The following is a 21,761-nucleotide window of genomic DNA, read 5'->3' as shown; positions in this document are numbered from 1 at the left end:
CATCTGACCACCTAAGATATCAGCCATTTGATGACTTTATGGTTTCATTAAGAGCTGACACAAGAACACTAGTAACTGTAACCGTTATCACTCAAGGCATGCCTTGAATGTATGGCTTTGATAAACATTTATATCGGTGGGTTCTGCTTCAAGAATATGTAAATACTTTAGTGGGCACAGATTTACTTTAAGGGCTGGCGGACAGTGTCTTGCAACATTACAATGCCCTGCTTAACCACTTCCAGTCCGGACACTTTCACCCCCTTCCTGTCCAGGCCAATTTTCAGCTTTCAGTGCTATCACACTTTGAATGACAATTGCGCGGTCATGCAACACTGTACCAATATGAATTTTTTAGAGACAGATAAAGCTTTATTTTGGTGGTATTTATTCACCACTGGGATTTTTTTTTTTTTTGCTATGTCAATAAAAAAGTCCAAAAATTTTGAAAAAGTGTTTTTCTTATAAAATTTTGCAAATAGTATTTCTTCATAAATCTTGGTCAAAATTTATTCCGTTATATTTTTAGTAAAAAAAAAACAAAAAAAAAAAAAAACACCCAAATTAGTTTAACCAAAAATTATAATTTTTAAACGTATTTTTTTATTTATTTATTTTTACATACTGTCACCCTAGCAGTACAACTACGTGCTGCATGCTCCCAGGGAGCGCGCACAAGCAGGGTGCAGGGAGGCCGTTTATAAACGGCCACCTGACCCTGCACTGCCACCGTCCGGCCGTTTATATACAACGGCCGGACGGGAGGTGGTAAATACTGACATTGAATTTATTTCTGTTGGGCTGTGGTGACCAGCAGTGACTTCTGGTGCTTTGGTAAAAATGCAACATCAGCATTTTTACACAACACACTGCAACCCACTTCAGGAGAACATGGTGGTGTGAATGGGGCACATAGAAAACAATTATTTTCTATATGCCCTTACAGTGACCTGCATGCAACCGATCATGTGCAGAAACATCCAGGCCTCCGCACATGGTGTGGACAGGCCCCAAGTGTACTCCGTTAGTACATTTGAAGCACAATTAGCTAAGCACACCAAGATAAGGATCCTAATTTTCAAAGAGTCCAAAAGCTGAAAATAACTTAACGTATCCATGTGTAAAGCCTTGCGACTTAAGCCGAATTTCAGTAAGTACTGCAAAGATTAGCCAATAGTAATTGTTGAGGAATTGCACATTTTCCGTTTACCTCCTGTGAGAAGTGAGGGAATACAAAAAAAACATACATACTGTCCCTGCCCCCCGCCGGCTCTAAGCCCCAGAACTGAATGATCATATGACCACTTATTGTCCAGTTCTTCACTGAGCAGAGAGAGGTGACTGTCACCAGCTCTCTGTCTGCCCCTTCAGATTCACTGAAGTGCCAGGCTGGAGGGTGTGGGAGTGACCGGTTCAGGCTCTCAGTGGCACGCTGAGAGGCTGAGCCATCTGCTGATCAGGCATTTGGGTGGATCCCAACTTTATTGACGGGATTCTTCCAGGGCCTGGAGCGGCACAAGAAGTGCATTCCTGGGACTCAGTGGGGCCTTACCACTTTACAAGGATTAAATGCTCATTAACTCTAGGAGTAGAGGAAAAGCTGTAATACTTTTCAATTGACTTCAGTACAACCAGCTTGTTAGGTTTTTTGTGCCGATTACTGCGTGCAGCTATAGACGCCAGCAGTGATCATTGTATTCTGCTGGTGGGGAATGCCCTCTGCACTCCCAGCTGGCTGAACACAATAGCACTGCAGGAGGGATTCCATCATCAACACTGACTGTGCTGATGGGGCAATCAGGCAATTTTCTTTCCTTCAACCACAGTTTGAAGGAATGAAAATTGCATAACGTATGGCCTGCCTAATGCATTATATATCAGGGAATGTGGCAGTAGCAGCCAGGACGCATAAAACTCCCATGTGGGCAGGGAAAGAGTTGGGAATTACGGCAGGATGATCGCATTGCAGCAATAGCAGCTAGGACACACAACTCCCATGTGGGCAGGGAAAGAGTTATTATTATTATACAGGATTTATACAGCGCCAACAGTTTGCGCAGTGCTTTACAATATAAGGGAGACAGTACAATTACAATACATTTCAGTACAGAAGGAATGTGAGGGCCCGGCTTGTGGAGCTTACAATCTAGAGGAAGGGGGAGGTGATACAAAAGGTGATAGCTGTGGGGGATGATCTGGCGGAGGTGATTCAAGTACAGTTCTTAGGTGGAGGTGGGGTAGGCTTCCCTGAAGAAGTGAGTTTTCAAAGATCGCCTAAAGGCAGACAGGGTGGGGGCTGACCGGACATGCTGTGGTAGGGAGTTCCAGAGGATGGGAGAGGCTCTGGAGAAGTCCTGGAGGCGAGTGTGGGAAGAGGCGACAATGGAGCTAGAGAGGAGGATATCATGGGAGGAGCGGAGTGGGTGATTTGGGCAGTATCTGTGGATGAGGTTGGTGATGTAGCTAGTGTTGTGGATGGCTTTGTAAGCTGTGGTTAGTATTTTGAATTTTATACGTTGGGTTAGTGGAAGCCAGTGAAGGGATTGACAGAGAGGGGCAGCAGATGCTGATCGGTTGGTAAAGGCGAGTCTAACAGCAGCATTCATAATAGACTGATTGGGGGATAGCCTGTGTAACGGTAGACCAGTGAGGAGGGAGTTGCAGTAATCGAGGCGGGATATAACCAAGGTGTGGATAAGTTGGTTTGTGGTGTCATTGGTCAGGAAGGGGTGGATTTTGGAAATGTTCCGGAGGTTGTGGCGGCAGGATTTAGCCAGAGAGTGGATGTGGGGCCCAAAGGAGAGGTCAAAGTCTAGGATTACGCCTAGCACCCTGGCATGAGGGGAAGGACCAATGGTTGTGATGTTGATCTTAATGGTAAAGTCATGAGTGGGGGATCGGGGAGGAGGAAATATTACAAGCTCAGTTTTTGAAAGATTGAGTTTAAGGTAGTGATGTGACATCCATGCAGATATGTCGCTTAGTAGATTTGTATTACATGAGGAGATTGAGGGGGTGGGCTGGGGAGTAGAGAGATAGATTTGGGTGTCATCAGCATAGAGGTGGTATTGGAAGCCATGGGAGGTTATCAGTTGGCCCAGGGAGGAGGTATAGAGAGAGAAAAGGAGGTGCCCAAGGACAGAACCTTGGGGTACCCCAACAGAAAGAGGAAGCAGAGCAGAGGAGGAGTTGTATGTGACACTGAAAGTGTGCTGAGAAAGGTAAGAGGAGAACCAGGAGAGAGCAGAGTCACGGAGGCCGATGGAGTGGAGTTTACTGAGGAGGAGCGGGTGGTCGACTGTGTCAAGAGTTGGGAATTATGGCACGATGATCACACTGTAGCAATAACAGCTAGGACACACAACTCCCATGTGGGCAGGGAAAGAGTTGGGAATTATGGCAGGATGATCGCATTGCAGCAATAGCAGCTAGGACACACACAACTCCCATGTAGACAGGGAAAGAGTTGGGAATTACGGCAGGATGATCGCACTGCGCTAGTGCATCTAAAATATACAAAAAGGCAGAGACAGGCTGTGACTCTACCTATTAAAAAAAAAAAAATCACTTTTTATTGGACCGATACTTTAAAAGCAGACATAAGTTGCATGTTGGCTTCACATGTGAACCTATCAAATATTTTCTTTTTAAAGCCTTTATGTAACTTAGAAGACTGTGGTAAATTCTGCCTTTAGAGATTAAACAGGAAAATCAAAGTGCCAACCGTGATTATATTTGCCAGTCACAAAACTCTCTCTCTGGGGTCAGCTAAACTGTGATCTTTCTGTAGGAAATGGATTATCATTAATCTAATTGAAGGGACTTTTGGATGAAAATCAGCAACACTGAAGACTGTTTGTGAAAATCCATTTAAGGTGGATTCATTCAGATCAGGGACTAAACAGTTCCCAGATATAGACAGATGACGATGTTGTTTAAACTCTCCAATCTAACCCTCCATATGGCAGTGGAAAACTAGGGCACAGTTATGTGATTTGGGAAAGCCAGATAATAAAGGCATGGGCATACGTAGGCTTCGGTCAGCTGTCTGCCTTTTGGCATGTTTCATGTGCACAGTGAGATCTACTGTCTTGGGTATAGCTAGACCTAAAGAGGTAAACCTGGTACGCACGATGAGAATATCGGATGAATGATCGTCGGGTTTTTTTGGCATGATCGTCTCAAATCAAAAATGAAGAGGTTCCTAAAAGTTACAAAAATTATTGTACGACATAATACAGCTTCAGATGTGATGTATTGTAATGTATTCTTTCATTTCTGAGCATGCATGGTTTTGGGATTTTTTTTTTGGACAACTACTGTGCTGATTAAATGAAAATTGTAAGTTCTGGTATTGTACAAGAAAAATATTTGTGTTTGTTCCTTCGGATAATTTTGCATGAACTGTCATGATTGGCTCTCGAAAGCTGTGTACTAATGATCTTATAATTATATAATCCCTTCGAAAGCATTACTTTTCATCCAATATTCTGATTGTGTGTACTAGGTATTACGGTGGGGGTGCTTAAAAAGTAACTCTACTTTTGTTGAGAAAAAAATACAATCCGCTGTGGGTGATTTATGTACATAGCAAATGCATTAACTTGTTGCCGACCGCAGATAGCCAAATGACGGCTGCACTGCGGCCAGCCAGTTCTGAAAGGACATCATATGACGTCCCCCCAGAACGCGCTCTCCTGCGCGCCCCAGGGGGCGCGCACCCGGCGATCTCCGTGATCGCTGTGTCCTACGGACACAGCTGATCACGTGATGTGGTAAAAGGCCAATCTCAGCGGCCTTTTACCACCTGATCAGCGGTGTCCAATGACACGCTGATCAGAGGGAAATGCAAGTGCCGGTTCTCGGCTGCACTTTCCTCACGCTGTCAGATCGTGAGGACAGTACTGCCGAGAACCGGCAGTTGTCAGAGCGGGGATCGGCACCGATCATCAGGGCACTGATGATCAGTGCCCTGATGATAGGTGCCCAGCAGTGCCACCCGCAAGTTCTGCCCACCTGTGCCCAGCAGTGCACCCACCTGTGCCCAGCAGTGCACCCACCTGTGCCACTCTGCAATGTCACACACCTGTGCCCAGAAGTGCCACCTACCTGTGCCCAGCAGTGCCACCCACCTGTGCCCACCAGTGCCACCCACCTGTGCCCACCCACCAGTGCCGCCCACCAGTGCTGCCAGTCAGTGCCACCAGTCAGTGCCCAGCGGTTGTGCCAGTCAGTGCCGCCAGTCAGTGCCCAGCAGTGATGCCAGTCAGTGCCGTCTATCAGTACCCATCATCAGTGTCACCTATCAGTGCCGCCTATCCGTGACACCTCATTAGTGCTGTCTATCAGTGCCGCCTATCCGTGCCACCTCATTAGTACTGCCTATCAGTGCCCTTTAGTGCTGCCTATCAGTGCCCATCAGTGCCGCCTATCAGTGTCCATCAGTGCTGCCTCATCAACGCACATCAGTGAAGGAGAAAAATTACCCGTTTGAAAAATTTTATAATAGAAACAAAGAAACTTTTTTTTTTTTCAAATTTTTGGCATTTTTATATTTATAGCGCAAAAAGTAAAGCGCCCAGTGGCGATTAAATACCACCAAAAGAAAGCTCTATTTGTGAGAAAAAAATTATCAAAATTTCATATGGGTACAATGTTGCATGACCGCGCAATTGTCAATCAAAGTGCGGTAGCGCTGAAAGCTGAAAATTGGCCTGGTAAATAAGGGGGTATAAGTGCCTGGTAGGCAAGTGGTTAAACTTTGACGCAGAGTCCTATCACTTTCTATTCTTAGGGCTCATGTACACTGCAGCTGAAACTCACATTCAGGAGCTGTTCAGCATTTTTTTCAGCAGCCCCTGAACTCACCCTAATGTTTTCCTATGTGTCCATGTACACATCGTCGTTTTACAGTCGTTTACAGGCAGTTGAGTTTACAGTTGTTTTTTTGAACACAAAAAACTTGCGTTCAGCAGCAGATTTGATCAGTGTTTCAAACGCCAAATGCTTGTAAAGGTGGCTAAACACAGCTAACCACGTTTATAAGCTTTGCAAATTTTTTTTTTAACTCTTCCATTTCCAGATGCTGTCCAGAGCCTTTTTTCATCATGAAAAATGCATGCAAAGCGTTTCCCGGTACTCAAATGGACCCGGTACACCATACTTTGAGGTTTTGCATGAAAGAAAATATGTTAGACACTCCTGCAATAATTTCTGCACAGAAATGAGCTGGAATACATCCAAACGCCACAAAAAAAAAAAAAAAAAAAAAAAAGGACAGCCAATCTCAACAAAATACTGCTCTCTCTGCTTCTGCTCTCTCTATTTCTCTCAAGATGTCTGAAATAGTTAATTTTGTACTGTTTTCCAGGTCATTCTGGGCATTTTGGAAGGTCTCCTGAGGTTGTCTTTAAAAACGCTCATAAAGGCGGTATGCAAAACGCAGCTAAACAGACGTTTTTTTAACCTACGTTTTCCAGCAGTCAGTTTCCATCGTTCAGTAGTGTCCCGTGTACATGGGGCCTTAAGAAAAAGCTGTATGTATAACCATGTTCTTGGAATACCATTGTCTACTACTGACCGCTTGGTTCCAGATACTACAGCACACCTTCACATGTCACTGGGAATGGGCCATTTTGGCAGCAAAAGGGGGACCAACTCAACATTAAATGGGTGGCCATAAAGTTATGGCTGATCAGTGTATATCAGTGTAATTAGCTGATGACACTTGCAGGGTTCTAATGAGAAAAGTTATAGTGTGTGAATCCCTTTCAAAGTAAATAAACCTTCGAGAGTATCTAATTCTTATTGCAGAGGAAGCCTAATAGTTTACTTGCATCTTACTGCAGACTTCTGGGAAAATCAGGAAATAAAATTTCTGGGGAACTTTAGTGTACAAAATGCTTCAGATTGCAAATTGTATTGAATGTTATAGACAATTACAGCGGCTGCAGAATGAAAAGGAAAAGTCATTTTAACCACTAGCCTACAGGGCACTTATACCCCCTTCCTGCCCAGGCCAATTTCCAGCTTTCAGCGGTGTCACACTTTGAATGACAATTGCGCGGTCATGCAACACTGTACCCATATGACATTTTTATCATTTTTTTGTGACAGATAGAGCTTTATTTTTGTGGTATTTAATCACATCTCTGGGTTTTTTATTTTTTCTTAAACCAAAAACCACTGAAAATTTTGAAAAAAAAACAAAAAAAAGGGGTTTCTTAGTTTTTGCTATAAAATTTTGTAAATAAGTGATTTTTCTCCTTCACTGATGTGCGCTAATGAGGCTGCAGTGATGGGCGGTACTCATGGGCATTGACAGGCAGCACTGACGAGCACTGTTAGGTGGCACTGATGCACACTGATAGGCAGCACTGATTGGCATTGATAGGTGGCACTGACTGGGTGACACTGAAAGGCAGCTCAAATAGGCACTGATATGTGGCATTGATGTGCACTGGTAGGCACTGGCAGACACTGACAGGTGGCACTGCTGGGGCTACACTGATCATTAGGGCACACTGATCATAAGTGCTCTGATGATCAGTGTACATGTCCCCTCTGAGAAATGCCGATTATCGGCTCTCCTCTCCTCTCGATCTGTCAGCGTGACAGCTTGTGAGGAGAGAAATGCCGATAACCAGCATTTCCCTGTTTACATGTGATCAGCTGTGATTGGACACAGCTGATCACATGACCGAGCTGACATCTTCGGCTCTTTCCGTGGATCGGAGATCAGCTGTGTCCAAGGGACACAGCGCACCGCCAATCGTCGCGCGCTTCCGGAGCCGCGCATGCACGGTGAGAATGGGAGGACATCATATGACGTCCTCCCAGAACAAGAGAACCGCCTTGCGTCCGTCATTGGACTATATGGCGGGCGGGAGGCGGTTAATAACATTAACTTAAATAAATGGCTTGTATAGCAACTGTATGTGATAATTTTTTATTTTTGCTAATTTTTTTCGGCAGCAAAGCCTCAGCATAGACATGACAATTGCCATATAATACATTTTATTATATATATTTATTCTATACTCTAAACTGGAGTACCTGGATAAAATCCACACAAAAAAGGTAGAATATGCAAACTCCATGCAGAGAGCTTCCTGGCTGGGAATCATAATGAACGCCCCAGTGCTAAGTGGAAAAAGTGCAAACCACTAAGACATTACTAGCCAGCACCAGGGTCTCTACCTGCACCTTGTACATGCTCTAGTACCCTATACGGGTCTGTGCTGTCAATCATACAAACACAGACACGTATGATGGGTGTTAACCACTTCAATACCAAGCACTTATACTCCCTTCCTGCCCAAGCCAATTTTCAGCTTTCAGCGCTGTTGCACTTTGAATGACAATCGCGCAGTCATGCAACACTGTACCCATATGACATTTTTATCATTTTATTCACACAAATAGAGCTTTCTTTTTTAATCACCACTGAGTTTTTTACTTTTTGCTAAATAAAAAACACCTGAAAAACGTTTGAAAACAAAATGCACTATTCTTCATTTATAAAATTTTGTTATAAAATTTTGCAAATAAATAACATTTCTTCATAAATTTAGGTCAAAATGTATTCTGCTACATTTTTTTGGTGACAAAAATAATTGAATTTGTATTTTTTTTCAAATGTTTCTATCATTTTCTTTATTAAATTTTTTCTTTTTTTTTACTATTTTATTTTTCAGCACACTGACCAAAGCAATACAATGTTACCATAGTAACATTGAACTACTCTGAGCAAGTGATCAGGATTTTTTTTTTTAACACATTATGATTGCTAATATCAATGTATTTAATTGATATTTGCAATCATTGTTACTGAATGAAGCGGCTTCATTCAGTCTGTTGTGATTAGCTGTGACTGGGCAAAGCTGATCACATGGGCTGTGATTGGCCCTGTCTGTATCATGTGACTGCCTTGACCAGTCAAAGCTAACAACATTATTGTATACAATGGATGGCATGACAGGAAGCCAACCATTGTATACAATTGACATGTGATCTGCTGTGATTGGTCACAGCGGTCACATGACACTGGCAATGGGCCGGTGTAGTGATACGTCATCGGTTGTGTCCCATGGACACAGCCGGTAACAGATCACGCCACTTCGCAGCCCCGTGAGCGGCTCGTTTTGACAGGACGTCCTATATGATGTCCAGCCACAACATTGAGTGTCCCGCCCGGATGTCAATCTGCTATAGGCCAGGCGGGAAGGTGTCAAATAGTTAGATGGTGTTGTGGGTGGGAATATTTATTAAGCTTCTATCCCATAGAAATAAATGCTCTTTAAGACCATTAACTGCATTGTTTATGGGCTACGTCTCAGATTGCAGTAGTGTATGACCTGAAACAGATAAAATGCGCTATATCATTTACAATTAATTTTCTGCTAGGATAAACTAGGCTACCCTTACTACACAATCATGTGGTGACCAATCACAAACAAGTCTCTCAGTTTTGGTCCTGACCCATTGTTTAGGAAACACAGATTTAGGTGATCAATATTTTTATAGGTGGAATATCTGTTATCCAGAACATTGGCCTGTAAATCTGCAAGGTGCCAACCTCTGATGGTAGATCTATTCCCCTTGGTTCCCGGGATCTGTCTCCCCCTGACACCAGGAGAACGTCTCACTCTCCCATTTTATATTTTTCTTGTTCAAACATTTTTATTAACAAAAGAGAAAACTTTAACACCACAATCAAGGAGACATTGTATATATACAGTGGACATTGAAGAGGCTATAGGACATTGAAGAAAAATGAATGAGGATCACATTACAGATGTCTATACAATGCAAGCAAAAGCAAGAACATAAGAGTCGGCAATAGATGACATTATCGTCCCAGCCAATCCAAGTAACGTCTCTTAAGTGCATTTAAGAAGTAGGGGGAAGTTTGGAGGGGGATCAGACGGGGGAGGAAGGGAGGGTATGGGAAAAAAAAACAATAACGATGACTTCCATAAACAATCAGCTAGTTTACAGCAGACTCCATGAGTTGCCCACGAAGGACTATTGACAGTATTCTGGGCGCACAATATAGAAATCAAGGGAGAAGGAGTGATTCATCAAAGTTAGGCGGGAGGAACCACCCAGGGGTTCCATATGTGCAAAAATTTAGGGATCGTGTCAAGAATTGTGGCTTCCACCTTTGCATGTATCATGGCTTGTGTTATTCTGGATTTGACGGCAGCAACACTAAGGTGGGGGATTTCCAGGATTTCGCTATAACCTGCTTAGCCGCTGTTGTAACTTGCATAAGGAGCTTGAATTGCGAGTTGGAGACGCCAGGGGGGCACTGATTGAGTAGGGCTGTTGTTGGATCAGGTCTTAAAGTGATAGCGCTAAGTGTAGATAGTATGGTGAAAATTTCATCCCAAAAGACCCGGGCCACTGGGCAATCCCACCACATATGGTAGTGCGTCCCTAGGTCTGTACAGCCTCTAAAACAGTTGGGCGAGTAATTAGGGGTAAATTTTGCGATTCTCGCTGGGACCAAGTACCAGCGGGTTAAAACTTTATAATTCGTTTCCAATGCTACAATGTTCTGCGAAGATGATTTTGTGTTAGCCCAAATGTGATCCCAGTCAGATGGGTCGAGTTTCCTGCCCAAATCCACTTCCCACTTATGGGTATACAGAGGGGGGGGGACGTGGTAATCGAAGTAGTGAAGAGTGAATATAAGCAAGAAATAAGCCCACGTCTATGGGGGTCTTTGTAGCATGCTCGTTCGAAGAAAGACATAGCATCTGGCCGATTTGTTGTGGTAGCGTAGGGAGCATAAAAGTGTTGTAGCTGTAAGTATCGGAATATCTCGGAAGCTGGGAGGCCATGTGTTTCCCGCAGCAAGGCAAAGGTTTTAAACTTATTCCTCAGCAAGAAATGATGCGTGCGGAGCAAATTAGAAGAGGACCAGGCTTTGAATAAAAGGGGCGTCTGCCAGGCCGGGGGAAAAGCTGGGTTTCGTAAAAACGAGAGCAGAGGATTATGTAGCGATTGGAGGGGATATCGGGTTTTCAGTTTATCCCATAGGGATAAAAAGTGAGAGGTGATGGGGTTGGTTATAGAGCGGCGGTCTATAGGCCTCAACCAGAGTAAGTTAGCTGTAGATAAGGGGTCACATTCGATCGATTCAAGTGCAACCCATTGAGGGATTTCAAAGGTTGCATGGTACTTAGGTAATTGGGCTAAATGCGCTGCTTGATAGTATTTGCTGATGTCAGGTAGGCCTAGACCACCTTTGAGCTTAGGACGGGGTATAGGGTGGAGCGAGGTATACGAGGACGAGTATTACCCCATACATAGGAAAAAATGCGACGATGTAGTGTACGGAGGTAGTGAGGGGGGACTGGGACTGGAAGGACTCTAAATAGATATAGAATTTTTGGGAGGATTGACATCTTGATAACTGCTATTCTGCCTAGCCAAGTGAGGGGTAAGGAAGACCATTTAGTCAAAAGGGCAGAAAGATGGTTTAGCATCGGAAGATAGTTAGCTGCGTAAAGGTCTGATAACTTAGGGGTCAGTTTAATACCCAAGAATGGGATATGACAGCGCGACCAAGGGAATGGTAGAATCTGCTTTAGGTGCGTCAACTCTAAAGGGGGGAGAGAGATATTGAGTGCTGTTGATTTATTAGGGTTTATTAGTAAACCAGAGAACGAGCTAAACGCCTCGAGAAGCCGGAGTAGAGAAGGAGTGGAAGTCAATGGGGATGAGAGAAAGAGCAAGACGTCATCCGCGAAGAGACATAACTTATGATGCGTGCCTCCTATCTCAAGTCCCCTGATATCCGGGTTAGCTCGAATTAAGAGGGCCAGAGGCTCTATAGCCAGGGCAAAGAGCAAAGGGGACAGAGGGCAGCCTTGTCTCGTGCCTCTGGAGATCGGGAACTGAGCCGACCTGTGTCCCAGATACCTAATTCTGGCCGAGGGCTCTCGATATAACGAGAAGATCCAGGTTAAGAAATGTGGGCCAAAACCCCAACGACTCAATATATAGCTGAGATATGGCCATGAGACTGTATCAAATGCTTTCCGGATATCTAGGGACAGGAAACAACAGGAATATTGCGAGACCTAGCTAAGTTAGCCAAAAGAGATGCACGTCTGATGTTATCTCCCGCTTGCCTAGTTGGAATAAAGCCCACTTGGTCGTTAAGAATTAGAGAGCCAATACATAGGTTAAGACGTGAAGAGAGGATTTTAGCTAACAGTTTAACGTCAATGTTGAGGAGAGAGATTGGCCTATAATTGGACCACTGCGTATCATCAGAATTCGGCTTTGGGATCATTGAAATGTTCGCTTGTACTGTATCATGATTAAAAACGTGGCCAGACAGTAGAGCGTTAAAGGCATTAGTGAGGATAGGTGTAAGGAGGTGAGCAAATTTTTTGTAATACGTGGCTGAGAAGCCATCTGGTCCTGGGCGCTTACGTAGTTTTAAATTTTTAATAGCATCTAAGGTTTCGGCTAGGGAAATGGGTCGCTCAAGTGCCTCCAACTGGCACTCAGAAAGTTTCGGGAAGGAAATGGGGGTTAGAAGGGCATCTGCTTGCGTGGGGTCAAAAGGTGTAGAAGAGGAATAAAGCTGTGACAGGTGTTTATGGAAAATCTGTAGAATGCGTTCTGGGTTACTAGTGAGGTTGCCAGAAGAGGTGCGTAACCGGATAGGTCTAGTGAGTTGGTCAAGCCTACGAAGTGAGAGGGCCAGGAATGTATTGGGTTTATTCGCCTTGGTGTAATATTTGTGTCTAGATCGTCGGAGCGAGAGTTCAGCTTGATCTGTGAGAAATAGATCTAGAGCCAATCTAGAACGCTCCAGGGTCTCACGATTGGCAGGCGTTGGAGCCGCCTGGACGGCTTGATGGGAACGATCATAGGTTTGCTCTAGTATGAGACGTTGCTGCCTTTTGCTTTTATTTAAGAAGGATGCTTTGCTAATGCAAGACCCTCGCAGAACCGATTTATGCGCTTCCCATAACAGGAGAGGAGAAATATCAGGTGATTGGTTAAGAGAAAAGTAGTCTTTAAGGGCTGCTTCGATTTCTAGACAGTGAGCTTGGTTTGTAAGCAGGTTATCGTTAATAATCCAAGAGGGCTCAGCGGGGGATGGGGCCAAGGAGGTCATAGCCGTGAATACAGCACAATGATCAGACCAAAGTATCGGAATTATTTCAGAAGTCAGGAGCCGGGGGGTAGAGGCGGTGGTAAGGAAAATATGATCTATCCTGGAGAATGACTGGTGGGGGTGAGAATAAAAGGTGTATTGGCGTTACGCCGGGTTGAGTTCTCGCCATGTATCTATCAAGGAGTAACGGTGTAGAATGGCTTGGAAAGTTTGTTTAGAGGCAGGGGCAGAAGATGGTTGAGGGGATTTATCAAGGAAGGGATATACTACGCTATTAGAGTCTCCGCTAACAATTAAAGTTCCGCGCTTATGGTGGTCTATAGTCGAGAGTAAGTGGGAAAGGAATGGTAAAGGGTCTTGGTTTGGGACATAGTATGCAGCAATGGTGACATCTATATCTAAGAGTTGCCCAACTAACAGGAGGTAACGACCCTCTGGGTCTTTAATTTCGGTGCCTAGTGTGAAGGGTGTTGTGCGATGAAAGGCTATCAGTACCCCCCTGCGTTTGGTGGCGGCAGAGGCTGTATAGACCTGAGGATATCGGGGGCCAAAAAACTTAGGAGTGGAGTTGGGAGTGAAGTGTGTTTCCTGTAGACAAACCACGTGAGCTTTAAGCGTAGCAAAGGTTCGGAAGGTCTTAGTACGTTTCTGTGGAATATTGAGGCCCTGCACGTTCAGGGTAAGGATATTTAACGAACCCATGAGGAAAGCGCATAATGATTAGGATAGTCTGTCACTACCTCCCAAGGTGGAGCCTGATGGGGGATGAGGGCATTGTGGAGTGCGTTGTGCAGAGTCTTGAAGTCATGTTGGAGGGAGGGAGGGAGGGAGGGAGGAGGGGTACGATACGGGAGAGGAAACAGGAAAGAAGGAGTGTAAGAGGCCATTTAAGGCTTAAAAGATGGGTTCCCAAGGACACCCTGAGTCAGGGAGGGCTAGGGAACAATAGTAGCCCAAGCGTTATTAAATAACCAATAACACAGGGGCTAGGTTGGAGTGTGCTGGTACACGGTCCGTGAGGATGAGAGCAACTTGATTGATAAAAGGTGGCGAGGTCCCGGTAGAAAAAAAAACAGGTACATAAAGAAAATACATTCATGAAGATCACGCTATCCCAAACTCAGACGGTATAAGCAGTATCAGTGAGACATCACAGGGGAAGGGGTGTGGCGTCGCATGCCGTCAGAGCTTAGGCTCTCAAACAAACTAACCTAAAGTGGGGCCCCAAGTGGGGGGGAGCCGAACAATTCCCAGGTAATGGGGCAACCAAAATTTAACAGGTAGAGGGAGAGAGGATATCAACGGTATTAATCTCAATAACAGTAATGACAGTCAAAGGAGTACACCGTTTGGTGTATATGGCCACAATAAAGTGGAGAGAAGAAGGATAGACATGAGACACCGTTCAGTCCATGGTATCTTGTGTAGATAGACCCGGAGATGAAAAACGGCCTCGTTTGTGGAGGTTGAGTGGGCCTTCAGTGGCACGTGTGGGAAGGGACTTCCGCTAAGAGCAGGATGTGGACCTTCGCTTGGCGCTTTCTGAAGGTGTCGCTGAGGAATGCAGTTGTAAGATCCGCAGGGTGTCTAATAGGTCTTCTGGAGTCTTACAGGTGTAATCCCAGGATTGATATCTGAATCGCACTGCAAAGGGGAAGCTCCACCTATATGGTATAGCGTGTTGTTGGAGCACTTGTAGGTGAGGTTTCATAGCCCTGCGCTTGGCGATTGTTGTGGGGCATAGATCCTGGAATAGCTGGTATGAATGACCTTGGAACTGTAGAGATTCTGCGTTACGGGCGGCTTGTAGGAGTTGCTCCTTGGTGCGGAAAAAGTGGAGCTTGGCTATAATGTCACGTGGTGGACCATCCGTGCGTCGCAATGCTAACGCCCTGTGAACTCTATCCAATTCTAATCTTTCGATTGGGATAGCTGGGGCAAGCTCTTGGAACAGAGCTGTTACTGTTGATTGGAGATCGACGATCGTTTCTGGGAGGCCACGAATACGCAGATTGGAGCGTCGTGCCCTGTTTTCAAAGTCCTCCAGTCGTGTTAATAGTGTTGCGTTTTCGTCACGCAGAAGGTCAAGGTCATCCGTATGTGTCTGAAGCGTGGCATCAAGACCATCTACTCTCTGCTCTAGGTCCGCAGTGCGTTGCCCTAGTTCACGGATTTCCCTAGAAAGTGTAGCAGTGATGCGGTCCGAGGTTTGCTTCAAAGCTTTGTGTAGCATTATTTCAAAGCGGGTCAGCAGGTCTGGGGGTGTAAGGTCAGGCGTCAGGGCTTGTGCAGGGACAGCAGTTTCAGTGTCAGACTCACCCTCAGACGTGCAGGGATGGCTGGGCTGCGGATCCTGTAGGGCTGCATATGTATTTGTCACCTTCTTGCTTCCATGTGCTGAGGCGGTGGCCATCTTTGTGGAGGCCTTTGCCAGGGCCTCCTTGATTGACTTGGTAGAAGGGGGGACCTGGTGCCGGGGTGCCCCCTTAACCATTTTGCTGCTCGTCAGTCAGGGGGGGGGCTGTTATAGTATTCTCAGCCCCCCTTTTCTTACTCTCTGCTGCCCAGGTTCAGTGCGGTGGGCGGGCCTGTGCGGAGCTCGCCGCAGGGATACATGTCCTGTCGGATATCTCCGACCCGCTGCAGGAGATCCGCCGCAGACCAGGGCGGATCGGACCCTGGGATGGTTGACGCTGTGTTCGGGTCCCCCTGGGGTATATTGCGGGCCGGGACCCGCTGCTTGGCGGCGCTGTCACCCGACGGGGAGACGGAGCCTCAACGGGACATGTCCATCCCGCTGGCCGCGCATGCGCACTCCCCCCATTTTATATTTTTATTGAAATCTTGCCTATGCTGCAGGATATAAAACTACAAACCCAAATCAAGTCTATACTGTAGTCACTCCATAAATACGTAAAACTAACATTTCAACCTTGCACCCAAGGTACAGTTATCCAGGAACAAAATGTCCAATTCCAGACACTTGTAACCGACAACCACTTGTGACCTATGTCCAGCTTTAGGAGATGATGCTTCACCATTTTTATGATTTATCTTTAAGGCTTTATATAGTGTCATTATCTTTTGTGGCACCATACAAGCATTACAAACAAGAGTAAATAATGAAGGTACATAGAAACACACTGGAAAACAGGTATAAACAATGGCACCGCAAGATCCATGCAACAAAAATGAGCCCGTCCTGTTCGTAAAAGCTGGCATTCTAGCGGAACTGTCCAAACAAGAGGTGAGAGAACTGTACAAAAGATACGAGCGTGTGACTTGCTGGAAGCCACAGACGAGGAAGCGGAGACAGATTATCTTTGGACTGTGAAGCAGATCTCTGGTAATGCCAAATGCCCCAGAAATAGTAGACCATGGTTGGAGGTTTAAAGGGGTTTTTTGTTTTTCTTGCAAATTTCCAAAACACAACACCCCCCCCATGTTGATTATTAAATCCATAACCTGTTTAAGACTTTTCACTTTATTTTTTTCCTGTAGGCTTCCTGTAACACTAAACCCTCCCAATTCTAAGAAATAAACCTTTTCCGTAAAGATATTGTAAAGGGTTGACTTGATTTTTAAAATAAACATGTCAAACTTACCTACTCTGTGCAATGGTTTAGCACAGAGCAGCCCCAATCCTCCTCTTCTGGGGTCCACCGCCATCACTCTGGGCTCCACCCCCCTGCCGAGTGCCCCCTTATCAAGCTGCTTGCTTCAGGGGTTCTTGAGTGGGCTCGATTCAAAGCCGCACGCTTTGTGTCCATCGACAAAAAGAATAGCTGAGCCCTACCTCCAGCTCTCTGCTCACTGGCTGTGATTTTGTGTGTCCTATGGATCAATAAATACACACTATGTTCATCTATCCTCCGGTGTACGGCTGACCCTTCTTCCTATTGCATCGTTTATGGTGGCGAGCCAGAGCCTGCACGTGTTGTGGATTGATCTGGATTGTTTGCCTGAGCGGTATACCTTTGTTCTTCGGACAGACAATGGCTGTGATTGACAGCAGCGGAAGTCAATGGCTTCCTGCTGCTGTCTCTGAGCCAATCAGGAGGAAAGGAGCAGACACAGATGCTGCTCTCATGCACAGCACTGGATCAAGGTCAGGCTCAAGTAAAAGGGGGGCTGAGGAAGCTGCACAAAACATTATTTTACCTTAATGCAGAGAATGCCTTTAGAACCACTTTAAAATGGACCTTTAATTAACTTGACATGTCCACTGACATAAATTCCTGGCATGCCACTCTATACACCAATAGTGACATTTTTCAAAGAAAAGCTACACTTTGTTTTTTTATTTAGAAAGCCATACATTTGCTCTAGTAAGTGACTCATTCTAGGCTGAGATAGTCCTATCAATTCTCTGTCGGCAGAGGGATGCATTACTCTTCTCCAAAGTGATCAGATAGCAACTGTCTAAGATTTTAGCAATCACAAGGCGAGTGGTTTCAGAAGGGACAGATCTGCATCAGACATTTGTAACACATAGCGAAGAACAGCACATGCACCAAAATTAATATTGCTGACCAGTGTTACAGTGTGGGAAGTGGATGATGACCCTAGACCAGGGGTGTCAAACTGGCGGCCCTCCACCTGTTGCGAAACTACAACTCCCATCATGCCTCTGCCTTTGGGAGTCATGCTTGTAACTGTCAATTTTGCAATCCCTCATGTCCCTGGAGGGCCGCCAGTTTGACACCCCTGACCTAGATGATGACTGAACACATAGCGCTGTCCTTCTTGACAGACAATCAGATAAATCATAATCATCAGACGGAGTACTGTGATTGATATGAGAGGTAATAAATACCTAGAGTGGTACTCTTCCACATTACTTAGCTTGCTATGCTTATGAAAAATATATCTGAGGATAGGATTTAAACAACCTTGACACCAAGACCAGAGGAGCGAGGTGCAAAGCTTGTCAAGGGGGACTGTACAGCAGACATTTACAAACAGCAGAATGACCATGCACTTACAAAACACACAGTGAGAACACAGATACGCCATGCACTCATCTCAGGAGTAACAATGTCATGCACTGCTGACAATAGAGCAATGGTATTTGTCAAAGAATCCATGCTAAGTGCATTTTCCCTGAGGCTCTCTACATCAGGTTTCTAATCAAGTCTTTAGCTGGAAAACATGTAGCATGGCACAGGTCAATCGAAGATTAGTGTGTATTCTCATGACAGATCCAAAGAGAAACATTTCAAAACAATCGAAAATATGTTCACCAGCAAAGAAGGTGCATAGCCTGGGGATAATGAGCTAAAAATACAAGTGTGGTAAATATAAAAATATCTCACATTCTTCATGAACAAGGTTGTTGAGTAGTCTCACCTTGGAGTTAAAAAACCTTTTAATTATCTCCTCTCCTGTCTCTTTCCTCTTCTCATCTGGGGACACTTCATAGTTTGCCTGTGATGGGAACCCAAGACAAGAGATTGGTGAACAAGGTCTTCATACATTGATGGCTCAGAAAGTCAAACTGGTGGTTACTGGGGTGCACACCTGTGACCTAGATTCAGCCAACAGAGAGCTAAAGCCCGCTGTTAGCTGACAACACAGATCTGGTCCAGGCTTTGCAGAGATCCCGAAAAGAATGTTGTGATCCACTCAGATGCCTGACTAGCAGCCTCTCTGCATGCCTCTGAGAGGCTGAGCTAGCCGCTCCCACCCACTCCACAGCCCGGCGCTCCAGTGATCACTGGAGGGGCAGGGCAGAGAGTGGTGACTGACCGTCACCAGCTCTCTGCTCACTAAAGACCAAGAACTGAGTAATCAACAGTCTTTAATCCCTCAGTTCTCAGTGTAGAGTGGGCAGGGGACAGATGTAGCTCCGATCGATGCTGCAGCCATCTAAGTGTGTGCGTTTGTTTTTTTTAGGATCCCATACTTCTCTTAACTGTAGGGGAGGCAGCACAGAAGTACAGTGATGCTTGTCTATATTCAAATGAGTAGAGAGGGGAAACAAGAAGCTTCAATAATCAATAGTGGGGCAGTGCTGCCAACTGTCCATGTTTTTATTGACAGCCAGTAAAAACCAGGCACTTTTCTTCTGCCTGTAAAAGCAGAAAAGTGCCAGTGAAATATGGATGTGACCACTCATCTCGAAACTGCGCATGCACAGTTCCAGAATCCAGAGCGGCCCGAATCCATCCAAATTTGAGTGTCCCGACACCGGGAGTGGGTGGGTTATGGCAGAGGCTGTGCAAGGCAAGCGTGATGACGTCATGGGCATTTACTGCCGCACCGCCAGCCAGGAGCTAAGCGGCCAGAGTGGAGCCAGAGCCTTGTGTGTGAGTGTGACTGACACGTATGACTCATTGTTTCAAGTTTTTGAGCATTCAAGAAGACATGGCACTATTTATTTAGACCTATTGTTAAATGTTTAAGATGGTGACAGAGACTGATAAATGAAGGGAGGGAGAGACAGAATAACAAAGGGATGAAAGTGATGGAGAAAAGAAAGGGTGGAGGGTTATAGGGCACAGAGATTGTTGGATGGACAGTCAGTGGAATGGAGCAAGGGGGAGAAAAATTAAGTAAGGGAGGGATGCAGCAAGAGAAAGATAGATGGTATGATGGAGTGGATAGAGTAACAGAGGGATGAAAGTGATAGAGGATGAAGAGGTTGGAGGGAGCGACAACAGAAGGATGTTTGAATGGACAGTATAATGGAGAGATGGAGGTTGAAAGTAATGAAGGGGATGGGGGTGATAAAGAGAGGAGGTGATGGAGGGATGGAGTTTTGGATGGAACGGATGAATGAATGATCTGAGAGAATGATGGAGCAATAATGGACAGAAGGATAGTGGGGTGGATTGATAGCTGGATAAATATACCAGGGAAGTGATGGGGGGATGAAATGATGGAGACAGGAGGTGATGGAGAGAAGGAGACAAAAAGGTAAAAAAGGGATGGAGTGATAGAGACTGGAGGTCTTTAGAGTCCTTAGAATTAGGGACAAATTCTGGTGATCCTGGCGGCTACCAGAAATTTCCCCTCATTTTCTGTGATAGCTATAGAACAGAAATTAAGGGGAAATCTATCCAGTTGGATATAGGTGACAAAAACCAATGGGTTATAACAACCTACCCTTACTATATAAAAAAAGAACATATGAAATATGTTTTTACCTTAATATCTACCCTAAATCACATTGCTAATAGCATATTGTACTTGTTTGCAGCTTAAATACTGAAATTTGCACTTATAAAACTGTAGTTGTGTAACTTTTGGAAAATGCCAGTAAAAACATGGCTGTGCCAGTAAAATGTGGGTGTCATGTCAGTGAATTTCAATCTGGTAGGATAGCAACACTGTTGTGGGGTCATCATCAGTATGCACTGTGGAATGGCTATGAGAACACATTTAAAACTCACAACCAAATTCTGTATATTTTAAATATTTTTGATAATCAGGATGTTAAAGGAAAACATTCACATATCAGTCATATACCTGAAATAAATATAAAAAATCCTTTACTGGCCACATGTGCCTAAAACCTAATGCCCAGGGAAATGAGATATAAGGCTTTTGGAATATTGCCCCATTGGTCATCAGTATTGATGAGCTTCAACGTGTTTGGACTAGGATCCGAATCCACACGTGCGAGCCTGCCAAGAAGCTGTAATCTGTACGGACCAATCACTTTTGCCGGGGCATTGCCTGCTCCACAACTGAAAGTACAAGGAGTGGCTGTGGTGTGGTGAATGCCACGGGTGCCCACTGGCGGGCTTGGACACGTGGGTTTAGATCCTAGTCCAAACACGGCAAAGCTCATCACTGGTCATCAGATGCAAAGCCCTGTCTCTACCAAGATGGCTGTCTATGCACATTGCAGAACAAGGCATGGTAAGTCAGCAATGAGGAAAAGATTAGTTGCAGGGAGCCCAGAGGCAATACTAGTGACTAGTCCTTTGCCCTCTTTCTGCCTTTTTGAGACACAACTTCCACACTACAGGTCCTCCTAATCTTCACTGCAGACATAAAAACTAAACTTCAAATAGGGTTTAAATTCCAACTCTGACATGATAATCTGGATGAATCTCCTTACCACTGAATCAAGAAAGAGGATGCATTTGAGGAGGTGTTCCCTTGTTTCACAGAATTGACGGAAGAGAAGTCGTCCAATTGGCTGCTTCTCACAGAGGCTGGTGTAGTCCCTTTCTGCAAAGAAGAAAAAGGAAGCTCCATGAGAACAAAATTAATCTTTTTCAGCAGAAATGCCAGTCATTATCATATTTATTCATACATACAGGATAAGTAAAAGAAAACTGAACCTATTTGACAAAAGAATTGTGAGCCAACTTGTGCAAACTATAGCAAAAGTAAAGAAGTTGCTTATTATTATTATACAGTATTTATAAAGCACTGATAGTTTGCTCAGCGCTGTACATTACAAATGGGGACAGAACATGTGACAGAACAACAATACAATGCAAAACATGGGGGGATTGAGGGCCCTGCTATTTCGAGCTTACAATCTAGGAGGGAGGGGATGGTGGCACAGGAGGAGATAGCTGTGGGGGATGGCTTGGTAGGAAGAGTGGAGGAGGTCGGCAAGTTAGCAGGGGGTGGGGTAGGCTTCCCTGAAGAGATGGGT

General features: G+C 44.9%; 1 protein-coding gene across 1 annotated transcript in view; it reads right to left on the bottom strand.

The window, feature by feature from the left end:
- The window catches only part of LOC149436949 (G protein-coupled receptor kinase 5-like), a 122,490-nt gene that overhangs the window by 46,450 nt on the left and 54,279 nt on the right, over positions 1-21,761 (bottom strand). The window contains exons 3-4 of the mRNA XM_089661290.1: positions 21,213-21,325; positions 18,494-18,571 (exon numbers count right to left, since the gene is read on the bottom strand). Coding sequence (XP_089517416.1) covers positions 18,494-18,571; positions 21,213-21,325 — 191 coding nt within the window. The remainder of the gene's footprint in view (positions 1-18,493; positions 18,572-21,212; positions 21,326-21,761) is intronic.

Source organism: Staurois parvus, unplaced genomic scaffold (assembly GCF_062004578.1).
Source record: "Staurois parvus isolate SC_StPar_1 unplaced genomic scaffold, SC_StPar_1.0 ptg001328l, whole genome shotgun sequence".
Classification (NCBI taxonomy): domain Eukaryota; kingdom Metazoa; phylum Chordata; class Amphibia; order Anura; family Ranidae; genus Staurois; species Staurois parvus.
This window is presented reverse-complemented; position numbering and strand designations above follow the sequence as displayed.